General features: G+C 38.1%; 1 protein-coding gene and 1 pseudogene across 3 annotated transcripts in view; both read left to right on the top strand.

Annotated features, from left to right (window-relative positions):
• NUDT3 (nudix hydrolase 3) overlaps window positions 1-24322 on the top strand; it is a 187967-nt gene that overhangs the window by 155184 nt on the left and 8461 nt on the right. Inside the window, exon 3 of one of the 2 annotated variants that reach the window (XM_077161527.1) lies at window positions 23563-23607. The exons of the other annotated variant lie outside the window; for it this stretch is intronic. Within the exon in view, the coding sequence (XP_077017642.1) occupies window positions 23563-23607 (45 nt within the window). The remainder of the gene's footprint in view (window positions 1-23562; window positions 23608-24322) is intronic. 2 annotated transcript variants of the gene reach the window in all.
• LOC143684511 (cysteine dioxygenase type 1 pseudogene) lies at window positions 8300-23550 on the top strand (annotated as a pseudogene). The gene is made up of 2 exons (XR_013176060.1): window positions 8300-13868; window positions 14106-23550. The product of XR_013176060.1 is annotated as a cysteine dioxygenase type 1 pseudogene (transcript).

The following is a 24322-nucleotide window of genomic DNA, read 5'->3' as shown; positions in this document are numbered from 1 at the left end:
TCTCTATATTATTTTCCCTCTTTCTCTTTGTATTCTTTAAATTGCCCTTAGTGTTGCTCTTCAATTCTGTGCCCTCCTCCAGACCTCCCTCTCCTGTCTTTTTTTTTTTTCAGCTGGCAGAACGCCTTTTAGTATTTCTAGTAGGACCAGTCTCTTGTTGACAGATTCTTTCAGGACTTCTTTGTGAAAACTTTAATCTCTCCCTCAGTTGTTTTTTGTGGTTTTTTTTAAGCTTTTTATTGTATAGTATAACATATATATATACAAAGCAAAGAAATAAAAAAGCAATAGTTTTCAAAGCACTCTTCAACAAGTAGTAATAGGACAGATCCCAGAATTTGTCATGGGCTACCATACCATCCTCCCAGATTTTTCCTTCTAGCTCCTCCAGAATATAGGAAGCTAGAAGGAATACATATTCTTTTTATCATCACAATTGACTTTTTTTCTTTTTTGTGAAAAATAGCACATATACAAAAAAGCAATACATTTCAAAGCACAGAACGACAATTAGTTGGAGAAGAGATTTCAGAATTTGGTATGAGTTACAATTCCACAGTTTCTCCCTCAGTTTTGAAGGATAGTTTGGCTGGGTACAGAATTCTTCGCTGGAAGTCTTTCTCTTTGAGGATCTTGAATATATTATACCACTGCCTTCTTGCCTCCAGGGTGCTAGTTGAGTAGTATACGCTCAGTTTTATTTGGTTTCCCTTGTATGTAGTAGATTGTTTTTCTCTTGCCACTTTCAGGATTTTCTGCTTCTCTTCAACATTTGACAGATTGATTAGTATGTGTCTTAGGGAAGGCCCATTTGGATTTATTCTCTTTGGAGTTCCTTGGGATTCTTTGACTTGTATATTTATGTCCTTTATGAGGGTTGTTAAGTTTTCCCCCATTATATCCTCAAACTCTTCCTAGCCCTTTATCCTCACTTCTCCTTCTGGGACACCAATAATTCTTATATTTGTGCACTTTGTTTTGTTTGTCATTTCCCTGATATCCCATTCAAGTTTTTCCATCTTTTTTGCCATTTGCTCTTTTGAGTAGTCTTTGAAGTCAGGTATCCTGTCCTCTTTATCACTTATTCTTTCTTCTGTCTCTTCAAATCTGGTGTTGTGTGCCTCTAGTGTGTTCTTTATTCTCTAGTATGTTCTTTATTTGGTCAACAGAGTCTTTAATCTCTGTGATATCCACTACTTTTCTATTTATGGTCTCTACTTCTTCTTGATCTCCTTTATGTCATTTGCCCATTCCACTTATTTTATTAAATAGAGTTGTATGAACATCTTTGATTAGTTGTTCCAATATCTGTGTCTTTTCTGGTGTTTTAATTTGGTCATTAGGCAGAGCTATATCTGTCTGCATTGTGATATGCTTAGTGATCTTCTGCTGTCTTCATGGCATGTAAATATCTTGATTGATTTCCTTTGAGAGTTGATTTCTTTCAGTAGTCTAAGGCCTTGTGTTTTCAGGAAGGTTTTATAGCAAGGAGCAGGGTATGAGGTGGAACACTCAACATAGTGTGGTGATTTGTTTCAGGGCAGGTATAGGCGCAGGTTGGGGATGTTACACTGGTGCTTGTGAACATGAGCACCCAGTGAACAGGGATGTAGCCGTGCAGGTAGGTGCACGTGTCTGGAGGGCATAACCCTAGTATGCACTGATCTAAGGCACGGCACCTTTGTGCTCATGCATAGAGCTGTGGCATCAGGTTAGTGTTACCTTCATGGTTTGGGGGCAGATGTGACCCGGCTGCAGAAGTTAGCACTTTTGCAGAGCTGGAAAGTGTGGCTGAGGGCTATGCGCATGCGCAGTTCTAGGACTGCTGTAAGTGTTGTTCCCAGACTTGAATGATGTGATTGGGGGACTGTGTGCATGCGTGGGCCTAGGAATGCCGTAAACTGATGCACCGAGCTCAGGGGGTGGGGCAAGCCTTTGAGCACTATGGGCAGAGGGGCAGGGGTAACCTGGGTATGGAGGTTAGTAGTGCCCAATTTATGCACCGGCAATACCTGCAGGGAATAGGGAAGAGTAGTGCTCGGGAGGGTGCAGGAGAGGTGGCTTGGACTGCACTTGGGGGGGTGTAAGGCAGGGACGTGCTCTGGGGGCTGGAGCAGGTGCCTAGAGTACGGAAAATGGGAGGGTGATGGGGTTCAGGTGCATGGGTTTTGGGGTGAGTTGCTGGTCACGGGGCTGCGCTGGGGAAGGTAGGACACCCAAGGAACATGGCCTGGCTTGCTTCCTAGTCCCCAGCTCCTGTCGGTGCACCCGCATGGGCTCCATGCCTCCGCGCCAGGCTCCAGCTTTCTGCTTCTCAGTTCCTCAGCCTCTGCAACTAGGGCTGCTGCATGTGGTGCAGAAGGCTCTCCCAGGTCAGCCGCATTTTCGAATTGCTGCCTCAGCTGCCCTCCTGTCCCTTCTCTAACTTTTCCGTGGAGCGGGCCTAATCTTGAGCTACTCTATTTGGCCATCTTCCTGGAAGTGTCCCATTTATTATCTTTTGACTCTTTGTTATATATATTAGATTTAGCTTGCTCGCACTATGCATCCCCCCCTCTGCCATAGTTGAATAGTTAATATCACTATTCTCAATTCCTTCATTGGACTCCTCTATATTATGAAGCAACATACTTATTTAAACTTCAGTTTCTTGTTCCATCTACTCTGAGACAGTATCACTTGTCTCCTGGCTTTGTTAGATGAGGGCCTTAGTTCTGCCTCCATATTCTCTCTTTTACTATGATTTTATATATATCTTTAATCTATGTCACCTGTATCATTACTTTTACATTGTCAAGATTGAAGACTTATGCCTTCTGTTCTCTCTCCAGAGTTGTTTTCCATGATCACTTGATTCTGAACAGTGAAAGGCAATGAACATAAGATTATGATGATCATGTAACTTGTTTATTGCAGAGCCAAGTAATGTGCTGATCAACTCCTTAGCAGTGGTTTCATTTTCCTAATTATTGACATTCAAAGGAGAAGAATGTCCCAGGATCAAATTTAAATGCATCCTTTTCATCCTCTTCCTCCTCCTCCTTTTCCTCCTCCTCCTCTACCTCCACCTCCACCTCCACCTCCAGTTCCTTCTGCCCCCAACCCCCATCAACTGTGGAAATCATGTCACTTTTTAATTTCCTTCATATCTTTGTCCTGGATTTGTAGTGATTTTCTCCCTTGAATTCTGCATCTTTTTTTTTTCATTTGTTCTTAAGCAAGATTGTATATTCTGGCATTTATGTCCTGTTGTCAAGGAAACCTTTAATTTTGGAATTTCTACCTTTACAGACTTAATCTGCAGCAATCCTAAATTGGATTCTCTGGTCCCTGGATACCTTGACTTCCATTTTCTTGATTTATTCATAACCTCATTTTGCCAGAATACATCCTTAAGTAAAAAAAAATTGCATAGTAGATAGTATCTTATTTCTTATTTCACAACTTTATTCTCACTTTGAAGGTTTCTCTGAATAGAATTTTTAATTGAAAGTTATTTACCCTTAGAATTAAAAATATTATCAGTATTGAGATAATAAGTAATATCTTCTGTTAATATCTGTCTTCTGTTCTAGGAGGTTTCCTTGGCTTATCTTTCTTCAGTTTTTTATTTTCGCTTTTGTTTTCCCTTTGGCTTATCTTTTAATCAGTGTTTCATGTCAACAATCACATTTTTAATTCTAAGGTAACCATTTTTATTCTTGATTTCTTTAAGGATCATAATTCATTTTCCTCAAGTTTTTTTCTGTTTCTCTAATTTCTTTTCCATCCAGAAACAGTTTTGGTTTGCTTAGTTTGATCTTTCTTTCCCTTTGGGAACTTTTCTCAGGTATCTGGTGATCTGTCACAATTAGATTTGAGGCAGTAGTGGTACCTTGTGGGAACTCGGTGTATACAGGTGGGTCACAATAGACTGAGGTAGAGGAAGCTGTCTTCTGAGATGCGTTCTAAAATACAACAATAGGAGGCCTTTACTCTGAGGTGTTTATACATACTTGCAGCAGTAGTTCTTCATAGTTCTGTTTTCCTGCTTCAGTTAGGGCCCTCAGAATTGCATGAGGATAGATCCCTTCTTTCTCCCTCCATTTTTGTTCTTAACATATACAAACCTGGAACCTCCCCAGAATCAAGAGGCTGAGTTGGCTTCATTTGCATTTCTCTATCTCTCAACCCTCATTTACTACTTTACACCTTCTGGGATTTTTTTTTAATTTTCTGTCTTCTAATAATCCCCTTCCAATCCTCTTATTCCTCTTCTTTCATTTTAATGAGGTCTTGGGAAGGAAAAGAAGTAAATGTGTGTAGTCAGTCTACTACTGAAATTTAAAATTAAATTATATTATTTTCAGAATTTTATCTCCTCCTTTTCCCCTTTGACTCTGAAGCAAGGGTATTAATATCATTACTGTAATCATCCAAAATACTAAACAGAGATACCTTACTTTCTATATACACACACACACACACACACACACACACACACACATATATATACACACCTTTTTCCGCAAATTGAAAGTAGGCCATCTTTAGGTAGATTTATCTGAAACACCAGTGACTTTTAAAAAGAATCACTCTTTAGTCAAAAGAATTGATATTTTAAAACTTAGTAGGAGGGCCTAATTTAAAAGTACCTTGTAGTTAGCTCACTTTTACTACAAAAAACAACCACTAAATTATCTTTTCAACCGTTTGTTTTAAACTGAAATAAAAGAAAGGATGATGATATCTTTTTACTCAGATTAACTGTCTGCATAATCACACATAATTTAATGCCAGTCATTGATAAATAATTAATTCTGTGGCTTAGTGTAGAGATTAGAATCTACCCTGCTAGATAATATACTACTATTTTTGAGAGGTGGTTTGTGTTGGAACACTGAATAGAGGCTGAATTACTGGGATAAGAGCCAACTGCTTTCTGCTGAATGAATTCAGTCCAGAAGATTCTTCCAAAATAATTGTATTTGCATTCCAATCCAAATCTACATTCCAGGAAAGAATTCTTAGTCATTCTGAAGTAATATCCAAAACTTACTCTCTGTTGACTCCAGTACCATTCATAGTGGCTTCAGCAAATATGAAATGCAATCCTAACCTCTAGAGATTCTACAGTCACCAAACTTACCAACAGCCACTGGATCTGGACAAATTTTAATACATCTGACTGAGGTGCCATCAGCGGCTTCCTTTTCATTCAGTGAATTTACAAATGCAAAGTGCCTAGCTCTTTTCTGTGCTTGGTACAGGAAATAAATTTAAGGGCTCTGATTCTAAACCTTGACAGAGCCTTATGTGGATCAATAAAAAGCTTTTTCCGGATTAAATCACAGTAAATATAACTTGGTTGTGCTTAGTTAAAAGAAAATTGAACTTGCCATATGCTGTTTTCAAACATCATAATACTGAATGTCTAAGGATAAAGGGATGGAAAAAGATATATTAAACAAATACTAACCAAAAGAAAACTGAGATAGTAATTGTAAAATCAGACAAAATAAAAGTTAGGTAAGAGAGACATTTCATGAATATGTGTATACCCAACAAAACCTTCATCTAAATAAAGCAAACATTGACAGTGTTACAGGAGAAAATTGCCAAATCTGCTGAAAAAGTTAACAAATCTATAGCCATATTAAAGACTTTAAACATCTCATTTAGAAACAGATAGAAAAAGCAGGAAACAGTGAGAAAAATAGAAGAGTTAAATAGCACTGTTGATCAAATAGCTATTTAAAGAGATAATCTCAAAAAAAATTAAAATAAATAAAATAAAAAATTTTGAAACTCCCTCCCACCTCCCATGCACCCCCCAATAATAAAATTAAATTTAAAATTTTTAAAAAGAGAACCTCACACCCAACAAAGAATATGCGGTTTTTCAAGCACACATGAAACAATTATAAAAATTAACCATATATTAGACCATAAAGGAGGTATAAAAAATTCCAGAGCACTAATATTATTGACTATATGGACCCTGGTATAATTGCAGTAAAACTAGAACTCAACTTTAGAGCTAGCTTGAAAAATAGAGAATCGTATTGGAAACAAATGAAAAAATGTTCTAAATAATCCATGAGCATAAATCACAATAAAAATAATAAGCAAATAGAGCTGCTACAAAAAATGCCACAGCTCATGACTTATCAGATGCATTTCAGTGATTTCTTTAAGCCTTAGATGCTTTTGTTAGAAAGCAAAATGGACATTAAATACATTAAGCAATCAATTCAGTAAACTAGGAACAATAACAGTAAACCCAAAGAAAGTAAAAGAACAGAAATACCAAGGAAAAAAAAGCAGAAATTATTAGGGAAAAGTAGAAATGTTTAACAATCAAAAAAATTATTAGAATTCTGCGAAGAGCTATAAACAAAGAAACTTGAAAACTTTGATAAAAGTGTTCTGGAAAAAATAATTATCCAATTTACTTGAGAAAAATTTAAAAACCTATATAGTTCATTAATCCTTAAAGAAATTAAGTGATAATCAGCCCTCTCCTTACCTTGGGTGTGCGCAGACTGATTTATAGATGAATTTTACCCAAATTTCAAGAAACATTTATGTTCTTATCTTAAAGAACTGTTCCAGAAATAGCTACACTTTTTTAAGCCTCATATAATCTTGATCAGAGATTAGCAAACTTTTTTCCATGAAGGGTCAAATAGTAAAGATTTTAGGCTTTGCAAGCCGTATGGTCTCTGTTACAATAAAACTTTACAACAAGTGGTGGCAGGATGATTTGGCTCATGCGCCATAGTTAGCTGAGGCCTGACCTTGATAATAAAACCAAAAAGAGAAATGCATTACTTACTAACATGTATACAAAAATCCTAGATAAAATAAGAGCAAAGAGAATCTAATGCTTTATCAGAACATCGTATAACAGGATTATTCCAAAATACAAGGACAGTTTAATCTTAGAAGATGTTTATGTTCATTTGTTAAGAGATGAAAAGAGAAAAAATTATCTCAATGTATGAAGAAAAATTATTTATTGAATTCATCAACCATTCATCATAAAAACTGCAAGAAACTTCCTTAATATGGTAGAATATCTAATACAACCTACTTCAAAAATCATATTTTGAAATTTTCAAAACATTCCCATGATAGAAAGAATAAGCGATGATGTTATCACACTGCCATTTAATTTTGAACTTGGTATGGTTAGCAAAAAACAAAAACAGCATAGTACTAAAAACATTTGAACCCTCCTCTAAGCAGTGGCTAAAGTTAATAGCATAATATTGTTTAATCAACTGTAACTAAAGTACACCCTAATAAATAAATATTAGTAGGGGAACTGAGTGTGAGAGAGAGTATTTGGAAAAAATGCATAATTTTTCTGTAAACCTGCAACTGCTCTAAAAATAAAACACTAAGTGGCTCAAAATAGTAAGTAATTATTTTGCTCACAAGCCGTGGTCACGTGGGAGTTCTTCTGGTTTAACTGCAGCCAGCTGTAGTTGAGTCAGCTTTGTGATAACCTCCACTGGACAGCTGTGTTATTTCATCTTCTAGGAGACTACTCAGCTTAGTCACATGGCAGTTGCAGAGTGCCAGAAGAATATGGAAGCTGCAAAGCCCTTGAGACCTTCCTTGAAACTGGTACACCATGCTTCTGTATTCTCTTGGCCAAATCAAAGCAAGCAGGAAAAATATTCTACCTCTTGATTATAAGTATGACAAAATCACATTTCAAAGGATATGCATAGAAGGTGGGAATTGCACCATTTCTGCTGCAGAGAACAAACTTGATAATGTCAGAAAAAATTAGAGTACTTATACCCTGACTCAAAGTTTAACTTTTAATATAGATCTTAGAAAAAGTCTTAACCCAGGATAACAAGAATCAGAACGTTTTTCAGCACTTTTTTTAATAGTAAACTACATTTCTACCAACAAGGAATAATAAATTATGGTATATTCCAAAAAGGCACTGTTCATCAATTATATGATTAACTAAATTGTATGTATCAATGTAGCTAAAACTCTGAAATATAGTATGGGATGGGAGTTACAGACATTTACAGTATAGTCTGTTTTTTTTTTTGCTTGTTTTAATTCAAAAGAGAAAATGCAGAAATAGTTTCTACTATTAACGATGGATGCATACTTAATTGTAAAAGTATAAACACATGCAAGAGAATGCTGAACACCAACTTCAGGTTGCCTTTGCATGGGTTGTACACAGGGGGCTTCAATTATACCAGTAATGTTTTATTTCTTTTTTAAAAATCAGACACAAAATACATGTAATATTTGACAAAACTGCTAATGGGACTAATTTTTTTTTTATTATATTCTTTACTCTTTTGATGTTTGAAATGCTTCATTAATAAAAATAATAACTGTTTAAGTATTACACAGGACCTACCCTGGCTTCCTCTATTTCAATCTGCCTACACTGTAATTCTTTACTTTTGTCATTGTTAAACTTGGGTGCCAGAAAGATCTGTGTATTGAAAACCATATGTTTTGTTCGTAGGCTTCCTCACAAGGCACTTGCATTAGAATTGCCCCTCTGAGCTCTTTTGGGGCTGGTCTTATTATTTTTAATAGAGTTTTTATCCTACAGCATCCTTAGGTGTCTGGAATTTTTGCTGTGGGATCTCAGTCTTCCTCAGAGAGCTACCTTTAAACAAAAAAGGGAAATAGCAGGAGGCTTTCAGTTATAAAAAATGTAATACCTGACTAAAAGTAACTTCAACAACATTTGTTATTTTTCTCACATAAGACGTCTGGATGGTTAGCAGTTACAAAGTTGTTTCAGCAGCTCAGCAGCATCAGGCTTTGGGTCAGTTTTCTCATTGATTGTCTTGGCCTTCCCCTTATGGTCACAAGATGATTGTAGCAGCTCTGAGTTTCAGGTTCCCACCTAACAAGTAAGAAGGAGTAGGGTTTCTAGTTGGTAGAGTTCTTTTTTTCCAAGCTTGCCATGACCCTCACCTGAACAGAATCGGGGTTTTCCTGATAACAAGGAAGAAGAGGGAATGACCATGGGGTAAGCAACCAAAAGTATCCCCCAAAATGTCCACTTGAGAGTGAGAAATATGTTTCAGAATGTGGCTGTACCACTCGACCTGATATTGTATACTCTGAAGTTCAAGGAAGCATTCACCTTCATTTGGTTGAATAATGAAGGGCATTGTATATTTTATTTGGATTCTCACCATTAACCAAATTGACATTTTTTTTCCTCTCAGTATTGCCTTTTACTTTTTTGAGAGAAGCTAAGAGGGGAAGGGGAGAAAGAGTCCCACTAGACTCTCTGAGGTATGTGAGACCCCTGATACTATAAGGATGGCATGAGATGGCCAGTTAGGTTAGAGTGAAGGCCACTGGGATTCTTCTTTTCTATTAATTTGTATACTCTAATGAAAGTGATATGGCACTTGTCAAATGTCTAGCACATGAGATTCAGTAAGTGTCAGCTACCTTTTCTAGCAAGGATCCCCACAGGCTTAGTTATACCTAGACATCATCATCCTTCTTTCAGGGAATGAAGCTCACCCAGAAAACGAGGGAACTGAAAGTGCAGTGCAGTTTGGGTAATGCAGTTGGCTAGCTGGCTCAGTGCAGGATTTCACTGTCTTCTTATCCTCTTTACTCTTCTAGGCCAGGGAGGGGCTGAGAGTACAGTTTACCAAATGGCTTCCCTGGGGTCTAGCCAGCTTGTCCAGGCAGATTCCAGGTGGGGTGCAACTCTCTAGTGCACAGTCCTCTCTGTTTGGCAATGAGTGTAAGGAAGAAGCAGACGTGCATGCTGATCTCCGCATCCTTGCTGTGCTCAATATCTTGAAAACCCACATCATTCACAGCAAGGACTTGGTGCCCTTCCTGAAGTCCAGCTTAATGTGCATCAGAGTCCAGGAATCACCTTGTAGATGAAGATGCCTAGCTGAGAGGCCTTTCCTCCTCGAATGTTAAGTCTCAGCTGAGCTCCAGGAGGCTTCTTCATTGTGACAATTTGAGGCAGAAACTGGGTCAATTCATTGTTGTAGTCTTGGTGGTATACCCTCTCATGAGGAGGGATCCATGCTGGAGGATACACATAAGCAGGCAGGAAATCCACCAGGTAGTCATGCTAAGGAATCCAGCTGTCCATCTCAGGCAAAACCCTGCAGTGAGAACTCAGCCATTGCAGCCCCGGCTCACCACCAACTCAGACTGGAAACTGGAAGCGGATGCTGGGATGGGCCAGAAAGGACCAAGATTGACTTTCAAATAAAGACTCCTCTGAATTTGGGGCTTTTGACATACAGATCGAAATTGTAACTGCTTTCATACAGTTTTGAGAAACAGACCCATTCCAGCTTCCTTGATGGACGAAACTTAACATACATCCTAAATCAAATGTCTGAGTCAAATACCTGTCAAATACGACCCTGACACCTACCCTGACCTGCATGCAGCAATCATGTGAGAGATAAAAATAACTGACTCTCAGATTGCTTCTGGCAGCGTTTGGGAGAGAGCCAGGAGATGAAAGTAGGAATCTGGGTCGGGGAGAATATGCAAAAAAATTAAACAGTTAAAGTGAACTCTGTCTTGGAGGATCTTTGCTTGTGAGGAATCCTTCTCTTTATCAGCACTATGACTTTTTTTTTCTTTTTGCATGGGGGCAGGCACTGAGAATCGAACCTAGGTGTACAGCATGGCAGGCGAGAACTCTGCCTGCTGAGCCACCGTGGTCCATCCCAGCACTATGACTTCTAAGAACTGAAATGTTTCTTACTAAAGGAGAGCTTCTTTCTAAACAAAACACTAAATCCCAGTTTTAAAAATTTGTAAATATTTCTTCATTTTTTACCATAAAATTATTGGTAGGGTCATTTTAAATAAAATTCCACCAGGTAGATCACCAAAGTATTACTATAAAACCTGAATAAAAGACTAAGGACAAATAAAACTATTATTAGTTTTTACAAGTTAAAGATTAATTATAAGAGAAAATAAATGCTGCTGAAATACTGGTTTACATATGGCAACATTATTTGATTTACACTTGGCTTTATAAGAATGCGCCTATTTCATAAAGGTGCTTTTTAATATTTTTCCCAAGTGCCTCTGACACAGAGTTAATCAAAGATATATGTTGGTGTTGAGTGCAGAAAGTACTATTAAACAAAAGTTTTAAATAATTCATATTCCATTATCATAATATTAAGTTGAATCTCCTTAAAATTTGGAGATTATCTCCTTTTCTAAACTTCTGGCTTCTTTAAGATAAAACAAATAGTTGGACAATAATTGCTAAAGAGAAAAATGCTCTCTACCATGCAGAGGAGAAAGGTGAATGGTGGCCTCTGTAAATCTTTTCTAACCTTCCTGCACCCACCCCCAGTTATGATCTGCTCTGCTCCCAGGCCCTGTCAGTGGAGGCCTGTCGTAGAACACATGACGTCTCAGGAGATGGTCTGAGCATATTCAGACTGCCTGGGATCAAAATGCAGGATTGGCTTTCTAGACCAGGCTGGCCTGCCAGCTTGCCCCACTTATTTCATTGGTTAATTCATGAAGTGCAATCTAGTTAGTTTAGCTGACTGTGGAGGGCAATTATTTCTAAAAATGTAGAGAAACAATTTGTATAAGAAAAGATAGGCATTTCCCATTCAAGTATGCTGAAAGCCACATAGGAAAAAGGATGACTATAAAATAGTGGAGAATGCAGGCATATTGGCAAGAAAAAGGAAAAAAGTGTTTGCTAGATAATTAGCAAGATTATTTTCAAAATATAGCTCACCCAGGAGTCCAAACCTTTAAATTTTCTAAGTTTTTATTGTTAAATATATCTTAAAAACTTTGAGAGTACTTATTTAAAATTTGTGTTCATTCTTTACAAGTTTATTAAGCACTTACTATATTCAAAAGGTATTTTTTCTTTAATTTTTAATGTTACATGCATAATATGACAGGAGTGACGGAAAACAAATTACAACATTAGCCACTCACTTCTAAGTAGGATAACACAATACATTAATATTTCTCTCATCTCTTCTGCTCCAAATATACAGCAAGGACAGATACAGTATAAAAAGCAAAACCCAAAGAGACACAGCCAGACTGAAAAACAAGGTGAATACCTCCATGGATCAGAAATAGCAGAATCACAGAGTGGTAAGAGAACACTGTAACCTGTACAGTCTCAGGGCCGGAGACAGCAGTGGTAACTGACAGTTGGACCATTTGGAGTAAGAGGGGATCCAAGTATCCCTCCTGATACTTGGGGTGGCGGGGCTCCCCTAAATGTCAGTAGGAAGTGAGGCTTTTACAGAGACATTGGCCTAGGTAGAGGGAAGGACGCAGATGAAGTACACAACAAAAGATGGAATCAAGCTACCCTCTGATGGTGTGGCTCTTTTTGCAATATCTGCAGTATCCTCAGTAGCACCCTGGAGTGGGAACCCTCAAATTATCATTTTAAGATCTAGCTCAGGAGAGCCTAGTGATAGTAGCCTCAGAAATAAGCCCTTCAGCAGCTGAAACATGAATTCAGTTAAGATAAAATGAATTTTATGAAATGACTGCCAAAGAACTAAATTAAATACGTTCAGGATATCAAAAAGTAAATGAAGGGGTGCACAGGTGGTTCAGTGGTAGAATGCTTGCCTGCCATGTGGGAGACCTGGGTTTGATTCCCAACCCATGCGCTACCACCATACCCCCCGCCCCCAACAAAAAGGAAAAAAGTAAATGAGGTACTTCCAGGAAGATGGAAGAATAGAACAGGCAGAATTCACCCCTGCTTCATGAACAACTGGAGAAATGATAGAAAACAACCAAGACATTGGTTCCAGGGTATAAGTGTCGAGAAAGGGACTTTTCCATTATATAGGGAAGAACTGGATAAAAAGTGGAGAAATTACAATTGCGAGGACAGGGTGAGTTTACATAGCTGTGACTGCACCTGGGGCAGACTGCAACATGTAGGCAGAAGTAGGTGCTGAAGAAGCAGTATGTTCCCGCCTTCCCATCTCTGTATCAGCTTTCAATCTTCCCTCTCATTTCCACAGCCATGAGCTCCTGGGGGGAACCCGGGAGCCAGCAAACCAGGTATATCTATGCACAGAGACCTTGCAGTGCACAGTGCCTACCTCCCACCCCTGGGGCAGGCTGCTATGGTATTTGGTTTTGGCTGAGACTGGGGAGGAGTGGGGGACACAGAGCTGATCTGATCTGACAGTTGGCTTGCGAAGGAGGCTCCCCTAGTTCTGCTGCTTCTGTTCTTTCTCCATGGAGACCTGGAGTGCTCACAGTGTGCACAGGCAGAGAGACAGGGATGAGAGAGAGCCAGGCCCTACCACCAGGCACTCTCAGGCAGGCTGTGGGCAGGGGTAGTTGAAGTACTCAGTCCCACAGACCAAGGTCATTCCATGCGGGAGCCTGGAGACCATCAGACTCATCGTGCCCACAAGTGGATTCTCTACCTAGGTGCACACTGCCCACCCCCAGCTCCAGGCAGCTTTCAGCACTCACCAAGACCTGCAGCCTTGACTAGACTTTCACCTGATTGGGACCAGCCAACCCGGCTGAATTAGGGAGAGGGGGGCCTGAGAGGAAGAGGTGGCCCAAGAGTGACATCTGCTTAGAAGATGTGAAAACTGCAGCCCGGCAAACTGTTTTTCTGCCTAGCTTTTAACAGATCTTCAATAAGAGTTGCACCTCCTGCATGAGGTCCCAGCCTTGGTTTGGAGGGGAATTACTGACAAACCAAGTGCAAAAGGAGACTTTAAACATAAACCCAAGCAACTACAAAATCGTAGATGAGCGAGGGAAATCAGCTTTCAAAATAACGTCATCAGAACATCAAATGACTTGAAGTCTGCAGAAAATCACAAAGGATATGAAGATGCAAGAAGGTATGGCCCAGGGCGGGCCGCGGTGGCTCAGTGGGCAAAGTGCTTGCCTGCTATGCCGGAGGACCTCGGTTCGATTCCCGGCCCCAGCCCATGTAAAAAACAAACAAACAAACAAAATACAATAAAACAAGAAAATGTTTAAAGATGTTTCCCTTTCTTCCTCCCTTCCTTCCTTCTCTCTGTCTTTCCTTCCCTTCCTCCCTCTCTCTTTAAAAAAAAAAAAAAAAAAAAAAGAAGGTATGGCCCAGAGATTTGGTCCTGATTTGCATGTGCTGCGTGTCCTTTTTGAGCCCAGACTCACCATGCTGCCGGAAGTGGAGGGGGTGTCTCTTGATGTCTCTACAAAGGTTTCTGACATTTTGGCATTTGAGCATTTCGGGATTTTGTAGCTGTCTAATGGGCAGCAAGTGTACCTCACCCCCGGCTCCATGGTTCACTCAGTTCCTCCACCACAGACCAGTGAGACTTGCGCACCTCCAGCTCCAAGTGGAATGGAGCAAACAGAGGACCCTGGCCAACCTGATCTGCATCCTGCACCATCTCTTCGCTGGCAACAAGATCAATGTGGAAGAGATGCAGGTCGTCAAGGAAGCCTAGGAGATCAACCTCACCAAGTGGGCAGTGTACGCCAAGTTTGACCAATATAGGTATACTTGAAATCTTGTGGATCAAGGAAATGGAAAATTTAATCTGATAATTCTTTACTGGGGTGAAGGACATGGTAGCAGTATCCACGATCACACTGCTTTATGAAGATGCTGCAGAGAAATCTAAAGGAGACACTGTTTGCCTAGCCTTGTAAAAAAATCCAATGAAATGATCAGGAAGTCTGAAAGAATATTGAGGGAAAACCAGTGTGCCTGCATCAATGATTCCATTGGTTTACATCAAGTAGAGAATGTCAGTCATACAGAACCTGCTGTGAGCCTTCACTCGTACAGTTTACCTTTTGATACATGCCACGCCTTTGTTAAAGAACAGGACATAAAAACAAGGTCACCATAACATTCCATAGCAAATTTGGAATCAAGACTCCATTTACAAATTCAGGTTCACTGAAGAACAGCTGAGGAACACCAAGCCTTCTGAAGCTAGTTTGCTGTCCATTTTATTATGGAGAGAAAGGCCTCCCACCATTTGCTGCCCAGTAATACACTTAAATAAGCTAATACTTAGATCTACTCTAAGGCAGTTGCTAATTGAAAGACATTAAGTTAGCAAATAGAGTCTTGAGCTACTGCAGAAGAAGAATCTCGTTAGAGAAAAAATGAAGACTACCTGGAGGATTAATTGTACCTGCTTTAATATACCTTGTATATTCTTAATGTTTGAAGGGAATTTTTTTAGATCTGTGGATTTTTTTTCAATCTTATTTTATAAATTCCTTTTCTGTGAATAATAGGTTATTGTAGATTGAGAAACTTAAGGCACTATGCCATTAGGTAATGAAATGCAGGACAGGAGATTTAGAAAGTGCATGCACCCAAAGCTGTAACAGGCTAAAACATAAATTCATGTCTAACATTCCAGTAGTCACAACCAGAGGCTTTCTACTGCTACCAAAACTGTAAAATAATTTTCGTAAAATTGAATTTGAACAAAAAAGAGAATATGGTCCAGACAAATGACCAAATTAAAACACCAGAGGAGACACAAGAACTTGGAACAACTAATCAAAGATGTTCATACAAATCTCTTAAATAAGTTCAGTGGGTTGGCTAAAGACCTAAAGGATGTGAAGAAGATACTAGAAGAGCATAAAGAAGAATTTGAAAGAATAAATAGAAAAATAGTAGATCTTAAGGAAATGAAAGTTACTGTAGATCAAATTTAAAATATACTAGAGACGCACAACAGCAAATTTGAAGAGGCAAAAGAAAGAATCAACAAACTGAAGAATAGGACAACTGAATTCAAACGTGCAAAAGAACTAATGGCAAAAAAGATGGAAAAAAATTGAACTGGATCTTAGGGAAATGATGGACAACACAAAGCAGACAAATACAAGAATCATTGGTGTCCCAGGGGAAGAGTATAAAGGGCTAGGAAGATTATTTGAGGGGATAATTGGGGAAAATTTCCCACCCCTTTTATAAAAGACATAAATATGCAAATCAGAGAAGCCCAGCACACTCTAAATAGAATAAATCCAAATAGACTCACTCCGTGACACGTACTAATCAGACTGTCAAATGCTGACGAGAAGCAGAAAGTCCTGAAAGCGGCAAGAGAAAAACGATTCACTATGTAAGACTTAAGTTCGGACTAACTCACCAGGCACTATGAAAGTGAGAAGGCAAGTAGTATGATATATTTAACATTCTGAAGGGGAAAAATTTCCAGCCAAGAATCCTTTATCTAGCAAAGTTGTCCTTCAAAAGTAAGGGAGAAATTAGAATTTCCACAGACAATACAAATACTGAGAGAATTTGTTAATAAGAGACTGGCCCTGTAAGAAACACTAAAGGGGGTCCTGCCAGCTAAAAAAAAAAAAAAAGAAACAGGAGAAAGAGGCCTCGATGAGGGTACAGAATATTAGTAAGGGTAACTTAAAGGATAAAAAGAGAGAGAGGGAAAAATATAGAGAGAAATCTGACAGATAAAAACCAAGGATAAGATGATTGATTCAGGAACTGCCCTTAGAGTAATAACTTTGAATGTTTTAACAGACTGAACTCACCAATTGAAAGGTACAGATTGGCAGAATGGATTTAAAAATAGGATCCTTCTATATGCTGTTTACAAGAGACTTATCTTAGACATAAGAATATAAATAGATTGAAAGTGAAAGGATGGTAAAAGGTTTTCCATGCAAGCTGTAACCAAAAGAAAGCAGGAATAGCTATACTGATATCAGACAAATAGACTTTAAATGCAAAGATGTCATAAAAGACTTGGAAAGATACTACATATTAATAAAAGAAACAATTCATCAAGAAGAGATAACAACTATTAAAGTTACAGTCCAAATCAAGGAGCTCTAAATCTAAAGTACATGTGACAAACATTGGCAGAACTGAAAGGAGCAATAGATGTTTCAACAATGATAGTGGGAGACTTCAATAGACCACTGTCTTCTATAGATAGAACAACCAGACAGAAGATCAATAAGGAAATAGAGAACCTAAACAATGTGATAAAAGAATTAGACCTAACAGGCATATAGCTCATTACACCCCAAAACACCAGGATATACATTCTTCTCTAGTGCTTCTGCAACATTGTCCAGGATAAATCATATACTGGGGCACAAACAGGTCTTGATAAATTTTAAAAGATTGAAATTATTCAAAGCACTTTCTCTGACCAATATAGAATGAAGCTGGAAATCAATAACCACTAAAGAACCAGAACTTTCACAAATATATGGAGAATAAATAACACACTCTTAAACAATCAATGGGTCAAAGAAGAAATTGCTACAGAAATCAGTAGCTATCTAGAGACAAATGAAAATGGGAATACAACATATCAGAACTTACGGAATGTGGTAAAGGCAGTGCTGAGAGGGAAATTTATTACCCTAAATGCCTATATTAAAAAAAAAAAAAAAGGGCCAAAATCAACTACTTAACTGCTGACCTGGAGGAACTAGAGAAAGAACAGCCAACTAACCCCAGAGTAAATGGAAGAAGAGAACTAATAAAGATTAAAACAGAAATAAATGAATTGGACAGCTTCCCCATTTGGAGGATTTCTAATCCTCTTGCAAACAAGGGGACAGCCAAATCAATAGGCCAAGCCCTCCATCTTGGGGTTCACCACTGTGAAACTTATTCCTGCAAAGGATAGGCTAAGCCTACTTAGAATTGGGCCTAAGAGTCATTCCCAGAGAACCTCTTTTGTTGCTCAGATGTGACCTCTCTCTTTAAGCCTGCTCGGCAGGTGAACTCACTGCCCTCCCTCCTACGTGGGACATGACCCTCAGGGGTGTAAATCTTCCTGGCAACATGGGACAGAAATCCCAGGATGAGTTGGGACCCAGCATCCAGGGATTGAGAAAGCTTTCTTGACCAAAAGGGGGAAAAAAGAAATGAGACCAAAAAAAGTATCAGTGGCTGAGAGATTTCAAACAGAGTTGAGAGGTTATCCTGAGGTTATTCTTATGCATTACATAGATATCCCTTTTTAGTTTATGGTGTATTGGAGTGGGTAGAGGGAAGTACCTGAAACTGTTGAGCTATGTTCCAGTAGCCTTGATACTTAAAGATGATTATATAAAGGTAAACATTTACAGTGTCACTGTGTGATTGTGAAAACATCGTGTCTGATGCTCCTTTTACCCAGGGTGTGGACGGATGAGTAATAAAACATGAATTAAAAAATAAATAAATAATAGGGTAGTACAAAGGGTAAATTAAATTGTGTAGATGGAAAGACTAGTGGTCACTGAGAGGGAGGAGTAAGATGAATGAGTATATATGTATGAGTTTTTTCCTTTTTCTTTTTATTTCTTTTTCAGGAGTGATGCAAATGTTCTAAAAAATGATCATGGTGATGAATACACAACTAATTGTGGTGATATTGTGAGCCATTGATTGTACACCATGTATGGAATATACGTTTGTGAAGATTTCTCAATAAAAATATATTTAAAAAAGAAATAAATGAATTGGAGAACCAAAGGAAAAAAATAAAACAATAGAGTCAATAAAACTAAAAGTTGGTTCTTTGAGAAAATCAATAAAATTGATGGACCCTTCAGTAGGCTGACAAAGAAGAAGAGTGAGGATGCAAATAAATAAAATCAGGTATTAGAGGAGGGTCATTACCATGGACCCTGAAGAAATTGAGACAAAATCATAAAAGAATACTATGAACAACTATGTGCCAACAAACTTGACAATCTAATGAAATGGCCAATTTCCTAGAAACACATGGACAACCTACACTGACTCAAGAAGAAATAGAAAATTTCAGAAGGCCAATTACAAGTAAAGAGATTCAGTCATCAAAAATCTTCCTACTGGCTTTGTTACAATAGGGCCAGGATGGAGTTTCTTCACCCTTGGGTTTGAGAGCAAAGAATGTCTCTGAGGAGGAAGTAGATGAGGAACATGTGATAATCACTTTAGTTCCAATAAAAGAGGGACTTCAAGAAGACCATCAAATGGAACCAAGTACTTCTACTGCAGAAGTTAAACCAAAGAAGTCTAGGAAAAGGGATAAAGAAAATAGAGGTTTATCTGAGACTCCAGCAACATGCTTACCCTGAGCAAAAACAGGATATTCCTGACACACCGCGGAAGGCCAAGTTGGAGTCACGTTCAAAGAATTGCAAGACAATGACCAAGACAGGAAAGGGTCAGAAAAAGGAGAAAGAAGAAATGACTAAAAAAATTGAAGTAATAACTTCTGCTCAGGAGGCAATGTTAGCATCATGGACAAGAATTGCTGCAAGAGCAGTTCAGCCTAAGACTGTGAATTCATGTCCCATACCTACTTCTGTTGAGACCTTTTTGCTGCAAGCCTCAGGTGTCAGATGGTGTGTGGTCCGTGGCAGAGTTCTCCCTGCAGACACAAAGGGTTGGGTTCGCCTACAGTTCCATGCAGGTCAGGCCTGGGTACCTGACACTCCCAAGAGGATGATCTCTCTCTTTCTGTTACCAGCCTGCACTTTTGCATCAGCGGATGTAGAAGACAATATGTTGTACCCAGAATGTGTGAAGAGGAACAAGAAGTTAATGAAAAGATTAATTTTAATTGGGAAGGAGAAGCGATCTGCTTTGAACACACCACCATCTCTATTTTTGGAAGGGCAATGTTTTAGTAAACAACAAATGACTGAGAGTCCGTAGCTAAATTGGCTTGCATCCAGATGATTAATGTGCTGTGTCCTAAACATCCTCAGTGCTGCTTGCTTTTTTGAGTAAAAATGTGAATGAACATTTTGGGTTTATCAAAAAGTGACTGCTACTGCTACTTTTTATGAATTGGGTTTAGTAAAAGGTAATCCTGTCCACGTCAATTAAAATTTTCTCCATGTGTTGGTTCCATAGAAATTACTGTTAGAGGAGAGCTCAAGTACAGGAAATGTATCCATAAATATTTTAACATTCTGTGTATAGCTATATAGAATATGTTTTTGCTATCTTAAAAATCTTTATGTGGGTATATCCACAATAATTTAAAAACTACTTGGATATATTATGAAATATTTCTCATTGTAATATTCACACAGTTAGCCTTGTTCAATCATATTGTGTGTGTGCATTTGTACAATGAAATTTCTACACATGGATTTGTTAAATAAAATTTGTGCAAATGGAAAAAAAAAATCTTCCTACCAAGAAACACCCAGGGACAGACGGCATCATGGAAATTTTACCAAACATTCCAAAAAGAACTGACACCATTCCTGCTCAAACTCTTCCAATAAATTGAGGAAAAAGAAACACTACCTAACTCATTTGATGATGCTAATATCACTCTAATACCAAAACCAGATAGAGACACTACAACAAAGGAAAATTACAGGTCAATCTCCCTAATGAATACAGATGCAGAAATTCTTGACAAAATATTTACAAACCGAATCCAATGGCACATTATAAGAATCATATACAATGACCAAGTTGGGTTTATTCCAGGTATGCAAGGGTGGTTCAACACAAGAAAATCAATCAATGTAATACAACATATTAATTCAAAAGGGAAAAGAATCACATGATTACCTTGACTGACACTGAAAAAGCATTCAACAAAATTCAGCATTGTTTTCTGATAAAAATCAATATGATAAAGGACATTTTGAAAAACCTACAGCCAGCATCATAGATTGGAAGATGAGATTTATTCAACATTGTGCTACAAGTTCTAGCAAGAGTGGTCAGTCAAGGAAAAAGAAATAAAAGACATCCAAATCAGAAAAGAAATAGTAAGACTTTCATTATTGCAGATGTCATGATCCTATAGTTGGAAAATCCTGAGAAATCTACTTGATCTGCAAAGCTACTTGAGCTAATAAATTCAGCAAAGTGGTGGGATACAAGATTAATGCACAAAAATCAGTAATATTTCTATATACAATGAGCTAATTGAGGAGACAATTAAGAAAAAAAAGTTCCATTCACAATAGCAACTAAAAGAATCAAGTACTACGAATAAACTTAACCAGGGATATAAAGGACCTATATCCAGAAAAAGACAAAATATTGCTTAAAAAGCAAAGAAGACCTAAATAGGTAGAAAGATATTCATGAATAGAAAGGTTAAATGTTGGTTAAGATGTCAGTTCTACCCACATTGATTTACAGATTCAGTGCAATACTAATCAAGATTCCAGCAACCTACTTTGAAGACTTGTAAATACTTGTCATCAAATTTTTTTGGAAGAGAAAGGGCCCTCAACTAAAACATCCTAAAAAAGAAGAATGTGGGTACATGTCCTGATTTTAAAGTGTATTATAAAGCCACAGTGGTCAAAACAGCTTGGTACTGACACAGAGATAGACACATTAAGCAATGAAATTGATTGAGAGTTCAGAAATAGACCACCAGATCTATGGTCAGTTGATCTTTGACAAGGCCCCCAAATTCACTGAACTGAAACAGAATAGTCTTTTCAATAAATGGTCCTGGAAGAACTGGATATCCATAGCCAAAGGAATGAAAATGAACCCCTACCTCACACACTCTACAAAACTGAACTCAAACTGGATCAAAGACCTAAGTATAAGAGCCAGATGTATAAAACTAGAATTGGGAATAAGGTCTTGCAGTTCTCTATTGCTTAATGTAATATCCAGATACATTCCAGAGTATGTTGGGCAGATAATTAAAAAGTATTGGCAAAGACCCTTGAGGGACTAGAAAAAAATGTGAAACTATTAAACTTTCCCACCTGGGAAATCCTTGAAACTCCCTCAAACATCAGGGACTCCCAAGTTAATAGGCCAACCCCTTGACTTGAAGCTTGCTTTTATGAAACATCTCTGTACCAGAAAAGCTAAGCCTACCTGTAATTATGCTTAAGAGTTACTTGCAGAGAACCTCTTTGTTGCTTCTCTACAAGTCCAAATCTACAAGTAAAATCATTACCCTCGCCCCTATGTGGGACATGATGTCCAGGGGTGTAAATTTCCCTGGCAACATAGAACATAACTCCCAGGGAGGAGCCTGGTCCTGGCACTGTGGGATTAACAATGCCTACCTGGCCAAAACGGGGAAAGAAATGTAACAAAATAAAGCATCTGTGCTAAGAGATTTCGAATAGATTCAGGAGCCTGCTTTGGAGGTTACTCTTATGTAAGCTTCAGGTAGATATTGCTAATTGCCATGGTATACCAAGCCCCCAACCAACAGTATTCCTGTAAACGCTATAGAATACTCAGGGCTCTATCTGAAACTTTATAAAAGTTTCACTCACTAAGGTTATTTTTCAGAAACCTAAAACCTCCAGATGGTTCTTCGACCAGATAAGCCCTGAAACCCAGTTAGTTAGCAGTCTCTTCAAGAACATCAACCAGTTGCATCCTCCTACCCCATAATATCAACACCCCTTTTCAACATGAAGTTAGAATGGTTATTGCCCAAATATCCCTAAAAATTGAGAGAAGGATCAAAGAAGGAGTTGTAACAGAGAAGATAGGATATAACAAATGCATATGACTCCTAAATCATTATACTGATATTTCTTTTTAGTCTCTAGTGTCTTAGAGCAGCTAGAAGGAAATACCTGAAATTGTGAAACTGTAACCCATACCATACTTTGAAATTTGTCCCATAACTACTTATTAAATTGTATTCTATAATTTATTGCTTTTTTGAATATGTTATATTTCACTGTAAAAAAAAGTTAGAAAAAAATAAATGAAGACATAGCCTCCATTTAAAAAGAATAACAAATTACAGAAACAAAAATGGACATAATGGAAATAGGTGGATATGAAAAGAACAGATTGAAATGAAAAATGTAGTAATCAAATAAAAACAGGCTAAGAGATGGGAAAATTTTAGCCTGCATTCAGTTAGAATAAACTAAAAAATTCATCTAGAATGCATCAGAGACAGATCTGAAAAACATGAAGGGGCAGATGGGGGCACAGTATATACTCAGAAGACCTTAACACTGTATGAAGTCTCCCCTCCCTGTTGTTCTCTGTCAATTGCATCACTCTGTGCATTTCTGTAATAATACCTATCACTTTCAAGATTCTCATGTGTATGTATTTGTTAATGTATGCTTTATTGAATTTCTACAGAGTCCCAAGCTCTCTTTCCAGCATAGTGTCAACAGCCAAGAACAAGTTCTAAAATGATTCTGCTCTCTTGGATCTTATATCCAGCCTGTTCCTCTCTCTACCTCCAGCACCTACACCATAATCTGACACAAATTGGTCCTTTAATACCTATTAGTTGAATGAATGAATGAATAAGTGAATGAAGTAATCCTTAAAGACATCTTTGGTATGGCTTCATGTCCTTGATTATCACACTCTTGTTTGGCCACCTTTGCAATGGAGAAAAAGACTAGGAGAAAATAAGAGGAATTCTCCTTCCCCAAAAGGTACCCTGCTGTTATCAGTCTGTAGACACATAAACACTGGTGTAACCGCCATAGACCTGGAGTCTGCCAACACTGTGTCCTTTCGTTGTTTATTTATATTTTACAAAGTACTCAAGAAGTTGCAGAATGAGACCAACAATATAAACAAAGTCAATGTGTTAATTTTTTCCCCCCCCCACTTTTCAGGCTGGAGTAAAAGGGACATTAGGAAGATTAGTTGGAATTTTTGAGGTAAGTCTATTCAAATCTTTGGTATAGATGATATCCTATTAATAACCACATTATTTTAATCTAGGGAAGATGCTATTTCTGCTTCAAGGTTTTAAAAGAAGCAACACAACAGAATAGCATGCTTTCTTTTTTTTGCATCTGATAGTCTCTTCTTCCAACAGCCAGAATTACTTTTAATTTTTGTTCCTCCTATGTCTACCTCTCCCAAGGTGGGAAAGAAGGGTAGATAAGTGTAGAGAAGACAGAGAAAAGTAGAAAGTAAGTAGATATAACAAAGGAGGGTGCACCAGGGATACAGGCTCTGGTACAGATTTGGAGCATGTTGGAAGGAAGTGAGGAATCGAGTGAATAAAGATGACCAAAGCATGAGCTCTCCTTGGGACCCCTACTACATCCCATCTTGCTAATGTTCTGTCTAGTTGAATTAAATGGTATCTTCTTGAGAGGCCAAGAGCTTCCTTCTCACAGCATTCCTGTGAAGTTGCCCTTGAAGAAGGGAGAAGGAAAAAAGAATTCAGAGCCTTGACTCTAGAAGCCCCCACACCCTCAAATTCATGTGTGGCATATTTTAAACAAGCCATCTGACACTATTCCATATATGATTGTATAATGTTAAGAAGTAAAAGGAATCTTTGTATCTAAGCCCTCTAGATCTATTCATGAGTGTGTTTTCATTTAAGTAATCTTAGCTCTCTAAGAAAAACTCTTTCTCTGT

This window comes from Tamandua tetradactyla, chromosome 5 (genome assembly GCF_023851605.1).
Source record: "Tamandua tetradactyla isolate mTamTet1 chromosome 5, mTamTet1.pri, whole genome shotgun sequence".
Classification (NCBI taxonomy): Eukaryota; Metazoa; Chordata; class Mammalia; order Pilosa; family Myrmecophagidae; genus Tamandua; species Tamandua tetradactyla.
Note: the sequence above shows the minus strand (reverse complement) of the source record. Positions and strands in the feature narration are given on the sequence as shown.